This window comes from Cyprinodon variegatus, unplaced genomic scaffold (assembly GCF_000732505.1).
Source record: "Cyprinodon variegatus isolate N-32 unplaced genomic scaffold, C_variegatus-1.0 Scaffold30, whole genome shotgun sequence".
Taxonomy (NCBI): domain Eukaryota; kingdom Metazoa; phylum Chordata; class Actinopteri; order Cyprinodontiformes; family Cyprinodontidae; genus Cyprinodon; species Cyprinodon variegatus.
The window spans coordinates 104,633-118,232 of record NW_015150483.1 but is presented as its reverse complement, the minus strand read 5'-3'; the positions used below and the strand labels follow the sequence as shown (position 1 = coordinate 118,232).

Genomic DNA, 13,600 nt, shown 5'->3' with positions numbered 1-13,600 from the left:
GCTGTGAGAGATGACAGTTGATGTTTGTCTTTGGTCTTGATCATTCAAACGTAGTCCAATGTCAAACACATTTTGCCACATTTACTGGCTGAGAAAAAAAATCTGCTTTGTCAAACAAGGCATAGATCAATGTTTCATAGAGAGATGCTTTCCACTATTTAGCTCCGTTTAGTGGAGGGAGAAGTCAGACGGTGAAGAAAATCCACACTTGGTGCTTTTTACTATATTTGTATGAAACTTGGCAACCTTATGAGCTGCTCAAGACTTTAGGGAACAGGGTGAGAAACAGGGCAGCTAATTTAATAATAATGACCTTAAGAAAACCCCGCTGCTTAATTAAAGCTACAGACTTTGGATTGTATTTCACAGTTTTGATTGTACTCAATTGGGAACGCCATTATGAAATGAATAGTTTGTCTTAACATTTTGATAATCTCAGTAAAATTGACGATACTTATTATTCCAGATGTTATTCTTGCCAGTTTCCGGTCAGCTAAGGCAACAACAGGTTGGGTCTGGTTGCCTTGAAGTGTCAGATGTAGATTTTCTCTACATCTGGGGGAGAATCAGAGATTCTCACAGTTTTAAAATTGGCTTTACTAAATTAAAGGCTGTCAGGCCATATTGGTTCAGACAGCTCACTGCAGAGCTCACTGTCTCTATAGAGACAGAGGAGAAAGATCATTACAGACAGGGGAAACCATGAAAATCCCAACAGCCTTAACAGACAAAATGTAAACAAGATAAGTACAAATGTGGCTTTTTTTATACAGGCAAAATAACAAGAATATCAAAATACATAAAAAACCAAGTTTAAAGTCATAGTTCAAAGCCCTTTTTAGCGATGGGGCAACAGTGCTGAATGATGCAGGAGTTTATCTCTGGTTTGAAGACCAGCTCCATCAATTAATTTAGTTCTTGGGTAAGACTCTTTAGCCACCTTCCCTACAGATGGTGGTCAGGTTCATCGATGGCGCTGGTGTATGGTAGCCTTGCTTCTGTCAGTGTGCCCCAGAGCAGCTGTGGCTAAAATCAAGGTTCCCACCATCGGTGTGTGAATACATGAAGGTATAACTGACTTTGGTGTCTTTGAACTGGATAAAATGGTAACGAGTACTGGTCATTTACTATAAAACTATAACTGTCAACAGTCGGTTTCATCAACATAAACTTTGCTTTAGAAATAAACTGTATCCATTATCAAAAAGGGTACCTCACTACACAAATCACACCCAGCAGTGCTACTTTCTATCTATGTGTTGTGTAATAATCACCTTTAATCAAATAATGAAATGTATGGATACATCTATTGATATTATGGTCCAAAGGTTAACAGCTTTAACAGTAAACTAGGAATCCCAGACTACTAACAGTTTGTAAGTTTGCAACTGTTGTCTATTTAAATTAATCAGTATTATCATGAAATGACTAAATATTACCAATTTGGTTTATTTTTCGACAGGTATGTGATATTATTGACTAATACTTAAGGTTAATTTGAAAACATTTTTTATAACCTTAAGTTTTTTATATTATGTCTTTCTTTGCATTACTAAAATGAAATGCTCCATACATATTTTATATGGACTCTACTTGTCCCTCTTAGGCTTGAGCTTGATGAAAGTAGAGTGAATGGTGAATTATGTAAAGCGGTGGTTAGTTTGTGATATGAAGGCATACACTATGCCAAGTAATTAATTTACATGCCAAATGATGAAATCTGAAAAAAAAAAAAACAAAGATTCATAAATAAAATAAAAAAAAATATTATATATATATATATATATCATGCCAAATGATGAAATCTGAAAAAAAAAAGAAAGAAAATTTCTGTCAAACTGTTAAAATAATTCTCACAATAAATGTGAGTAGCTTGTTTAAAAGGGGAGGTTATAGCTTGCCTCAAGGCAGCTAAATCTAACCAGCACCTGTATGCAAACATGTCTGCTTTCCATGATCACTATCTCTAAAACCATCAAATACTCTTATAATAACCCACTGGATTTCTGTTTGAATGTTTTTTTGTTTCTAGGCTATTCGTTTGTCATTGGAGCAGGCTTTACCGGCTGAACCAGACGAGGAGTCCGGAGAACAAATCAGCAAACTGAGAATCCGCACACCGAGTGGCGAGTTTCTGGAAAGGCGTTTCCTGGGCAGCTGTAAGCTCCAGGTCCTCTTTGACTTTGTGGCCTCCAAAGGATTCCCCTTTGAAGAATTTAAGATCCTCACCACCTTCCCTCGTAGAAATGTGAGCATTCAGCATATTTTCTTAATGCAAAATATATTCTCACTTTGTTATATATTTATGACTTCAGATATTCATTCTCTCCAACATTCAACTAAACTACTATGTACACAAGGGAGAAAAGACTCCTGTAGTTATATACTGTCTCATTTAGGAAGCATAGAACTACAAGGATGTGAGTTTAGGGACTCTCTAGTGAGTCTTTTTCACCAAACCTCAGTGTTAATATAAAACATCATTACTGTTTACTTTACACAAATGTACACAGTGAAAATGGAAGAAGTTTTTGATTGGTACAAACATCTTTGATTGGTTGCTGCCTTATTTCTGCAGGTTTTTTTGAATTTTAGTTCTAAGGCTAGCTGATGGTATGGCATGCTAAATCACTACTCCCTAAATGCTTAAGACCCGAAACAAAAAGGTTTTTTTGTGATCGCAAAGCTTTTTTTTTCTTTTTTTACAAATGTTGAAGTGGTTTAATGTTCTTCTATGTAGTCTTTTAAAATAGCTCTGCACAGCAGGGTTAAGTTATAACTATCATCTCCTATAGCCATACCATCTGTTGGGTCTAATTGGCTCTTAGCTCAGGTACAGGCTCCAGTTGGACAATAGAAGGCATAATAGTAAAGATAGTCTGTTCTTATTTTATAATATTTTATAATTTTACCCTTTTTTTCCTACCTGCCTTAATTTTAGTCCTGCTGTGTTTGTATTGCTGCACTACTGCTGCATTGGTGCCTTTGTTTACGTGTCGCTGGGTTATTAAAATGTTAAATTTGTCCTTGCGTCCTCCTGTGTGCATGTATTATTTAGTAAATATTAATTATTATCGGTCCTCTGTCCCTGCAGTACAATTTGACTTTGTTAGGATACAGTTGTCAGCGCTAACAGTAGTATTCTCTTTGGCTCTTGTGTTGATGCCTGGCAGCAATCAGCTACCTTCAACCAGTCATTAGAGGACTTGGTCGCCACGCTCCGTGGTAACGAGCTAATGAGCGCCGTTTTAACAACCAGTTTAATTAACCATGCTGCTAGATTTCCATTAATCAGAACAGGAGTGCATGTGGCGGGTTGGTAGTGGTTGCAAGGAGGTGTGTGTGTGTAGACTTGCCCAGACAGAGCATGTTGCTGTCTGCAGAGACAGTCAGGGCACAAACACCTAACACACACATTAACGCTTAGCTCACACTCTCGTTTCGTCGCACAATTCAACACATGCACAAATATTTTCAAGCAAACACATGCCCCGCTCACAACTTTGTCACTTAAAGGATTCACAGTTGTCTCTTTATAATCAAGAGTAAACATGTGTTTGAGACAGAGATAAAGATGTGCCTGCGTCGCAGATGAAATTCCAGCAAAAACAGGATGGCAGGATTAGAGGAGAACGGGAGAGGGGGGAGAGAGGAGTCTGAGGAGGATGGTGATTGCAGAGCTGGTTAGGGAGGAGAACAGAGAGGACAAACGCTTGAACAAAGAAAAGATTTAATCAGAGAAACAGTCTGAAAGACAAAAGGATAAAGAAGACAAGTGGGGACGATATTAAAAAGTAGAAAATGGGAGATAATTCCAGGAAACCAAAAGGCGAGCAGCCGAGTGTTGGTGCCAGTGTGAGGCTGCGAACACAGGCCCCCATCTAATCCAGCAGCTCTGTGTTGTAATTAAATGAGAGGGAGCATAGAAAGCTCCCATCCTATCCAGACGCTCTCACTGTTGCTCTGCCAGGCTCAGAGGATAGAGGATAGAGCACTATTGCATTTGTAGGACTCCACAACTGTTGAAACCTTCTCTTCGTTTACCGTCTGCAGTGTCACTGCTTGTGTTGTTTTCTTTGGTTCCTTCATCTTAGCTCACTTCACTTTACAGAATCCAAATTTAGAAATTATATTGGAGCTGATTATGGTGTTGTTTAATAGCTTAAAAATCTATAATTTTTATTGCGTATATATCTGTTTACAGATGTAATTACATTTATTTCAGCTGAAATTTAATGGCTTGAATATTTAAGTATGTCCGGTTCGTGGCTCGGCTATCTTCTTCCTTGTTTGCGAGTAAGTGTCTTTTATTCTCCAAATTTTGGACTCGGTGTCTCCCTCAGCATTTGGTATCAGAGGCTTATCTCTTCAGCACTACAGCAGGCCTTACACTGGCATCATTTGTACCAGGCTTAGCCGTGCTCAGGGAACTAACCCTTCCTCCGTTTCTATGACTGTCAGCGGGTTTGACGAAGAAGTGGAGGAGGGGGGGTTTCTCAGTGTTTCAGTTTTCAGCTTTTCATTCAAAAATTTCCCCTTCTTTTCTTTGATATTTCTCTTCGAGAAAAAGGTCGTCTTCCTTCAGCATGTGGCAAAGATGTTTAGGCTGCCATTAAAACGATTTGCAGCAAGCGCTTCCTGTGCAGCCGCTCTCAGAAACCCAAACATTGTCAAACAAATGTATTGGTTTTCTCAACATGATACTGTAATGCATGTCACCTCCTCCTAATGCCTCGGCTAGCGCAGGGTTCCTGTAAAACCTGAGATGCAGGAAAAATAAACAGTGACAAAGAAAGAGCTGTGCTCTGCACTGAAATAGGTTTTACATCTGCTACATTACTGTGTTTTGTTTTTCTTGTTATCTAAAGGAGTCCTGGGACAACCTGTGGGAGGTTAACCAGCTATTGTTTTTAGATTAAATAAGGTTTAATAGGCTCTTTAGGCTTTTCTTACAGTTTCCCATCTAATATAAATACCGGCTTCATAACATGATTCGGTGTTTCTAATTCTGGACAGAATGTGTATGGGACAGCAGTCCTGATCTTAAGAACACCTTTCACTCAACGGTTCGTTTTGTTTATTGTTGCTTTGCAGAAAGATTTTTGGCGACTTTGTACACTGTTGCTTTTCTAAGATTAATCTGTGACAGGAGGAAGTTCATTCTGGATTTATAGCCTAGAGACAGTTTTTTATTTTTATTTTTTTAAATATTTATAGATTTTAGATTAAGATATACACCAATCAGTAAACTAAAAATTGGCCAAGCTTCCCTTAATCACCTCTAATAGGTGATTTATTGATAGGTTTCACAATTTATTAAAAGCAGAAAAAATCATAACTCCCTTAGCTATTGTTCTATAAAGCTTTGATTTCTTTTTGTTTTACACTTTGTTAAATTAATAAAGATCAGCCAAAGTGAATTTGATGGATAAAGCAAAATAATGTGTTAATTACCTTTATGTTCGATTCATAGCTGCTGCATTTTTTAAAGAAAGGGTCTTAATTGGTCAATATCAAAAGTACTTATTGGCGAATCTCGTGGATATTTTTTTAAGATTTTTTTTTTCATTACCAAATTATATAAATCAGTGGGCGTCTAAGAAGTCAATTTTGGGTCATGAAAGAAACCAAAGAAGCAGTCAGAGTGGGGGGGGAAAAAGCATAAAACATATTAAAAGATAAAGTCCTTGAACAGATGGCGTGGCTCTCAGTTTCTGATGGGAGAAATATGGCGGCCGTCTGTGGTTCTACGACATCCTAAATCCTAAAACGAGTGATTAGTGATCGCATAACATGCTTAATTTGATCAAATTGTTTTGTGGTTTTCATTTATATAATTTCAAATGTTACAATAAAAGGTAAACATTAGCTGAACCAGATGCTCCTCAACCCACGGCCATCAGCTTAATCATTAATAAGTCATTTTTCTTTCTTCTCTTGGGTTGTTAATATCCAGTTAAAAACAGTCAAAAACACAATTACTGATTTAAAAATAAATAATAATTATTAATATGCATCAAATAGCCTTCTTGCATTGTTTGCACTTGTAGGATTAAGCCACAAGACAGTGTAAAGCATTAACACCAAGCATTCGTATTTATAATCAAATTCTGTGGTTGGCAAATATTAGGATCACAGAGAGAGTTTATTGTTGTTACTGGATAAAATATATGATATACGGGTAAGGGACGTGATTTTTCTCCTGCTTCCCAACTCGATTATTCACTTATTTGTTCTTTTGTTCATTTAAAATATCTTTACTTATTTTTCAGAAATGTTTTGGTTTTTCTAGCGTTTAGTCTTTCCTCGTCGTTCTAAACCTTCCTTAGATTCTTAGTAACACTGTTTTTTCAAACCTTTATGATTATTATTTAAGTAAAAGCTGCCTTCTCTTCTCTCCTTTTTCTCTCTCCACAGTTTTTTCTTAATTTTCTTTTATCCTCACCTTTTTTTCTAAATTTTCTTTTAAATCTTTATCCTCCCCCCCCCGCCACCTTCTCCAAAGTCCAGTCCATATCCCTTTGAAGTGCCGTTCTCTTTTCTGTTCGTCTCTGTTCACGCCCCAGCACTACATGCTGTCAACGCTCCTGGCAGCAGATAATGATCTCCCACTGCTTTTGTAATTGGCCAAATAAACACTTGACAACACTAGTTTAAAACAGACAAGTTATTTGGTTTTAATTAACATAGCAAGGCCTGTAATGGCTTCATTAAAAATGCGTTATTTCAGCTGCACGTCTGATTGTGCTGGAAAGGGACATCTTGAAGGGCCCCATGTTTATTTTCCCTTTCTTCTCTTTCACAGCGGAGCGTTGCTCGGTGTCGCCTCCACTCTTACCGGCCTGCTTTATTCATTTCATTTTAGTGACGTAAAGTCATGCTGTTTAATTCAAACCTTACATTAATTGCTAATTATGTGGTTTTAACTGTGTTAAGACACCCTCTTCCTTAAACACAGATTTTATTTTATTCAAGGAAGAGACGAGAGAGAAAATTAAAGATTGCCGAAAAGCCTCCATCTGTTTTATTGTTTGGATCCAAATTTTAAGTGAGGCTTTGTAATGTAAGGTATCACATTTATCTCTCTTTTTATCTCTTTGAAATTAATCTCAAGTAGGAAGATGTAAATTTAGCTCTTTTTCTGTTGACTCATGGACGCTTTTCTCCTAGTTGATAATTAGCTCCAGATGTTATTTTTCTAAATGTGAGATAAAAACTCAGAGAGCAAATGTCCTTTTTTCAGCCATCGACCTAATTCCTCCTAATGATTTCACTTTCTGATTCAAAAATCATGTTGACTCAAGGTTATATGTTATGTCTGTGCCGTGTATGCATTTGTATGTATGTGTGTATTTATGAATGCATGCATGGCTGCATAGGCAGGAGAAGGGAGAATATGGCTTAGACAGAGCAGAGGAAAAACAACAGCTTTGTTTGTTGACAGATGCCTCCATGCTTATGGTCTGTTAATTGGATAACAATGTAAACAATCACCGATGGCGCCCGTCTCCTGTGTCAGTGTGGCATGTTGTTTCCCTGCTTCACTTTTCCAGAGTCAGATGCTGCTCTCTCTCCCTGGTGCACTCACAAGCAAAAACCCTTCCACCCGAATTTTACTCAAACACACACGCACACATTTGTACTGATCATGCACACACACACCTGCTCCACCACAAAGCCTCATTTACTCTTACCTGATGCTGTGGTGTCATAACAGCCTGTCAGGTTCATTAGCATGGCAGCCATTTGTGATGCACTGCTCCTGAGGTGGGAAAAGGATCGCAGCAGTCCTGTTTCCCCCCCCACCTTTGGGGATGGAATAAGTTTGTTGCACAGTTCATGCACACAGACTTCTCTGCACCCCACCCCACCACCCATGCTGCTCTGTGAAGCACTTGACTAGGTGATGGGTATAAGGGCGATGAGCTCCCCTGCGCCCTGCTGAGAAGTCAAGGGTCTAAGTGACACATTGAAATGAGGGAGAGATGAAAACACGATCCCAGCTTCCACTCCGAGTGACATTTTCGAACACCTGTGGGAGATGGAGGGTTTATCTCCCGCTGATATATCCTCCTCACCTTCCCCTATTTCACTTGCCCTCTTTTTCCTCTTTTCTCACCCTTTAACAGCCTCTGCTGGGGCAGCTTTGAAGGGCAAGCACAACTGATAGGAGCAGAACTAAAATAACATTGGATAAAACAAAACTGAGATGGTTTTTTTTTTCTCATTAGTCAATAAATTGGGGCGATTGAACATCTCTAAATTAGCTAAAATTTGGATAAACATCTACTTGGGTCATTTATATTTTGGGACTGATATTTTTACCGGTATCAGGATATATAAATGTTTTCTCTTACATTATTGTTTTAGTTGAGTCATTGAAAAGAAGGAAAAATCTTGACCACTTTAATCCATTGACTTTTTGGAATCATTATCTTGTAATTCTGGTTAATAATTTCAGGCAATATGAAGCTTCTATAAAACACAATTTGTGATGTTGGGGAACAACCAGTCTTGTTGGCAGAGAACCCCCCAAAAATATCCCCCCAAAACAGCTTATAGTTATAAAATCAAAACATTTGCATAGCATAAGTCATTTACAAAAAGTTTCTTTGTCAATGAAGAAATATATTTATATAACAATGATTGACTAAAAGCTATCAAGAGCAGCTGTACTCAAGCATGTATTTTCCTAATTGTTTAATATGGCTCATCTTAGGGTGGCAAAAACTTAAAACCGCAAAAATAAACCCTTAATGGGACAAAGTTCCATTTAATTTGCTTACATCTTTGTTAAATATATACAAGCTATTAGGTATGTTATTATCTTCAGCTGTTTCCTATGATTTACTGTAACAAATCTATTAATTATGGTATTGAAAAGAAAAAAATACAAATAAAATCAGGGTATGTCTTTTCTTTAAAAACCAGGTGTTTATTCTATATCATTTTAGTTAAATTTATCAAAATTAAGCGGGTGATAAATGTTAATTATCGGAGTCTGAAATGATTTAAACCCCTGGAGCTAATCACCAAAGTTAAATATAAAATACAAGCAAGGTTAAAAAGAAATTGCTGTAATTCTAGTGAAGATTTGAGATGGAAATAAATATCTTTGATACGTCACATTTTTTAAAATACATTCAGAGATTTATTTATAATATATTTTCAATTCTTGTTTATGCCTTTGACTCATATCTTTTGAATGAAGCTAATTTATTTACCTTTAAGAGATGAACTTTTTGATTTTGTGACGACCGTGTTTAAGGTGATAGCTACAAGTTGAACCTTTCCCGCCAATAAGTTACTTACTTGTCCTTGCCCTCTCTGGTACCTTTAACTGGTTTCCTGTCTGCTTCCTCAATTCGACAAAGAATTTTTTGGCGAATTTTGGCTTGAATGTAAGAAAGGTAGAAGACAAGACATTTCTCAGCACTATCACAGAGCTTCTAGGATCTGACGATGCTTGAGCTCTGAGCTCTTTAACCTACTGCTCTTATTGGTGCAGAATCCTTTCATGACTATTTCTGTATGGTAATGAGAAATAAATGTTTCTTTTAAACCATCGAAATATATAAATTAATTCTTTATATACTTTAATTGTCTTTAGCAAAATAAATACTTTTATTCTGCACCACTCTAGATGTTCTGTGGATGTAATATTTTTGAAAAATTAATAATTTTTGATGAGACAGTTTTAGCTGTAACCTTTAAATTTTAATTCATTTCTTTTTTCGCTGTTAAAACATAATTTTTACTGCAATCAATACATTGCCACATACGACCGATCAGCTAGCTAAAAATGTACTTTGCTTTAACCTCTCTAACAATAAAGGCCATTTAATCTATTTGAAAATATTATTTCTCATGAAAAATAATCTAAATCTGAGCTTCCCATGCCTGTTTCTCTACAGAGAACATTGTTACTCATATGAACCCATGTATTTTTAGATGAAATTCTTTACCCAAATCCCCCCCCCAAAAAAAATTGATTTGTAAATAATAATAAAAAAGAAAACAAAAATCTACTACTATCTATATCTGTGTAAACGGTCTATAGATGGTGAGTAGAAGCACAGTTGTGGCTCAGTTCATGGTCATGGTTCATATTTCAGTCCCTATGACTGTCTGTGTGCGAAGACTGGGACTTGACTTGTCGGGGCTGTGACCTTTACGGCGCTGGGCTTGCCCTCTGACCTTTCTACAGCAGGTACAGGGAACCGGCTAATTATCCGGCCGCAGGGTTAGGAAAGGATTCCTAATCAGAGGGGGCTGAGGCAGCAGTGATCAGATAAGCCCTGAACACATCTCTGTGTCACACCAGCTCGCCCGTTCAGCCCAGGTGTTAGATTGGCCCAATGTAACGCAAAACCTCCAGTGATTAACTCACATAAGCTAAGAGGCCCACAGGGGTGGTGGATGTCAGGGAGAGTCAGATTGTCCTGTTTTTTAAAACACAGCTCAGACCCCCCCCTTTATGTGAGTTAACTTGATCAGCTGCATTGTGGGTGGCACAGCGTTAGTCCTCTCCTTTTTAGACAATTGCTTTTATGGGGTGTTTTTTAGCACCATTAAATGTTTCTCTCCCTTACATCATCAGCGATGCTTCTCTCTGACCTTTTTCACTGCTTGAATTAGTTCTTATTAGCCATTTAAAAACACATTGGTTAATTCACTCTCTCACACTCACCTCTCTTGTTCTGTAATCTTCATCAGTTTGTTCTGGATCGAAGCCCTTTTAAGAAAACAAACCTAGTGATTCTCTCAGGGTAACTAGACTCTTGCTGCTCACATTTCTGCCTAATCTTTTTTTTTTTTTTTTGCAAACATTATGTTAGAATAATACACACACTTCACAAACACACACTTATAATAAACTACAGCTACACTGTTCTCCAGTATGAATCACAGGGGATGTCTGTCCAGACACTCAGAGGGATTCTAATGGCAGTGAGTTAGCTGGGACCCAGCTGACTTAATATGGACAAATCTGAGGCATTCACTGTTTTAGGCATGGTGGGGGAAAAGATTCAGGGCCTTTTAACATTCAGTTGTTTTAACTGCAAAATAATCATACTTTTTATATGATCGAATATTGTATAGAATATCTTTTAATAAAAACAGATACATCAAATCTTTTTTTTAAATGAAGTCAAAGCTGAGTCGGTTTGGATGGATGGATCACCACTATGCAAAACACTGATAAAGTCTTTAGACTGGTTTCTAACTGGATTTGGTTCTGGACTGCCTCGACTAAATTCCTCCTCTCATCAACTTTGTTGTCTTTGCGTGAGTGCTGATCAAAAGCATCTCAACAGTAATGTGCTGCCTCCACTCTTTCTTGATGCAGTTGGTGTGTTCAGGGGGATGCATAATTAGCTTTATGCTGCAAAAAGCATTTTGTGTGCAGATTAAAAAGTTTAACTTTAGTCTCATTGGACCAGAGCTGTTGTTTCTACATGTTTGCTGTTTCAAGGCTTGTGTTGAACCTTAACATCATCTGCAATGGTTTTCTTTGAACTATTATCCTCTTATCTGTCTTTCATAAACATTTGGGATGGTTATTGCCCTAGGCCATTACAAAGTTCACAATAACATTAAAATGTGTTTTCTATCCCAGAGCTACAGAGACCTAGGCACCATATAGTTCTTAAAGCTCTTTTTTGGGAGTTTTTGCTGCTTGCTATTGACACACATTCTGAGTTTCACAATGCATTTCTATTTCATTAATCTTCTTTAACAAACCTCTGATGTCAGAACAGCTAGATTTATAGAGATTAAATCACCTGCTGATTGACTCCAATGGTTAAGCTGTTGCACTAGATTTTATTTTGTCCTGTCAGAGTAAAAGGTGCTCAGTAGAAATGTACGATAAACTACATACGCTGAACTTTGTGATTATTGCATGATAAAATGTGTAAGGTTTCTGCTTTGCAGGGCAGGCTGGTTTGGACGGTTAGTTTTCAGAACAATCATATCAGCATATTAGGAAGGAAGCGTTTTCCTTTACACATGCTAAAAATATCCTAAACATTAAAATGATTTGCTTTCCTTCATTTAGAATGTAATATAGTTTGAATCTGTATTTCAAATGTACAAAATAATACAACAATTTTAGTTATTATGTGAAGTAATATTGGTTATTTTGACTGATATCAACCATTGGCTTGTATTAGGATTTTAATGCAAACACTCCAATGTTTTTCCCACCTTGTTTCTCTCCAGATCACCCAGTTGGATCCTGGGTCAACTCTGCTGGAGGCCAAGTTGTTTCCTCAGGAGACACTCTTCCTGGAGGCTAAAGAATAGGAAGTGACCTTCTGAATGCTGAGAACCTTCTCACTGACTGCAGAACTGGCCGGACGCACACTAGTCGCAGAGCGTGGCTCTTCCTCTACACAGTCTGGGGCATCCATACAAACACACATTAGCTTCCATTTCTCAGACAAGCATACACTGGCATGCACACCCACACACACAAACACACATGTTCAAATAAGCTTTTCTGCCCATGGCCTGTTTTGTGGTACATGCAAATCTGGTGTTGCACAGAGAAGAAAGGACTATATCACAAGCACACAGCCAAAATTTTCACCTTCCGAATCTTCTGTCCAATTTCCTCAATTGTTCACACAACTGACAACTTCACATCTCCAAACTGCTGTGTCATGGTTCTCTATCTTACAACACAAAAAAACAAAAGCAGTGTTGACAGACTGAATAGACAAATCTTTGTCACAGAAAAAAAAGAATAAATAAAAATTAAGGACTTATTCCTGTTTCCTCATTTGACACACCAAGGCCACTTTTTTAGGACATGGTTTTTGTGTTTGAAATGAAACTGAAATGTTAAAATTGTAATAAAAAGAATATGACAAATAGATGTTGCCCAGTGAAGGTTGGGATCTCACACGTCCGGCTGTATTTACCCCATTAACCTTTCTCTGAGTGTCTGCTTCCTCTGGTTTTAACATGCACTGCTCCACACATCAGGTTGATCCTTTTCCTTTTTAGTTTTCTTTTTTTTCCCTGACATTTTTTTTAGTTTGATGCTGTATTAGTTTTAGTTTGATATACGGTATATAAAACATATGAATACAAGCATTTGTTTGTCTTTCCCAGCAATCTGTTGAAAAATAACACACACATCCTTATTTGATTTTGTTATTTGTACATTAACTATTTCAGAACAACATTCTTATTTTTTTATAGTTTCTGAGTCATAGGCATACACATGTAAACTTATTTTGAATCATTCCATTTTCAGAAGAAAAATACCATCAAGAAGTCTTTATAGACTATTTGGATTCAAAAGTGAGATTGCTTGTGGATTTTATTTTTTACACATAACTTTTTAACAAGTTCAAATATATACATTCACATTTACTTGATAACATTTTAAACCAATCAACAAGGTCATGGCCTCATTCTGGTCGAACATTGAACTGCTCTGTTTGGAAAAATTGGCAAGAAGTAGAGTTTTGTTTTAATAGAGTTTGGGGACGTCTCAGGAGTTTGAGGCTAAAAACACCCAACACCCTTTTTAACCATCTAGTTGTTGATTTGCTTTACAGTTTTACAGTGTTCTCATATTAGAGTG

General features: G+C 37.2%; 1 protein-coding gene across 1 annotated transcript in view; it reads left to right on the top strand.

Annotated features, from left to right (window-relative positions):
* faf1 (Fas (TNFRSF6) associated factor 1) overlaps window positions 1-13,079 on the top strand; it is a 74,496-nt gene extending 61,417 nt beyond the window's left edge. Inside the window, exons 18-19 of the mRNA XM_015399122.1 lie at window positions 2,033-2,248; window positions 12,226-13,079. Coding sequence (XP_015254608.1) covers window positions 2,033-2,248; window positions 12,226-12,309 — 300 coding nt within the window. The 3' untranslated portion in view covers window positions 12,310-13,079. The remainder of the gene's footprint in view (window positions 1-2,032; window positions 2,249-12,225) is intronic.
* The last annotated feature ends 521 nt before the right edge of the window (window positions 13,080-13,600 follow it).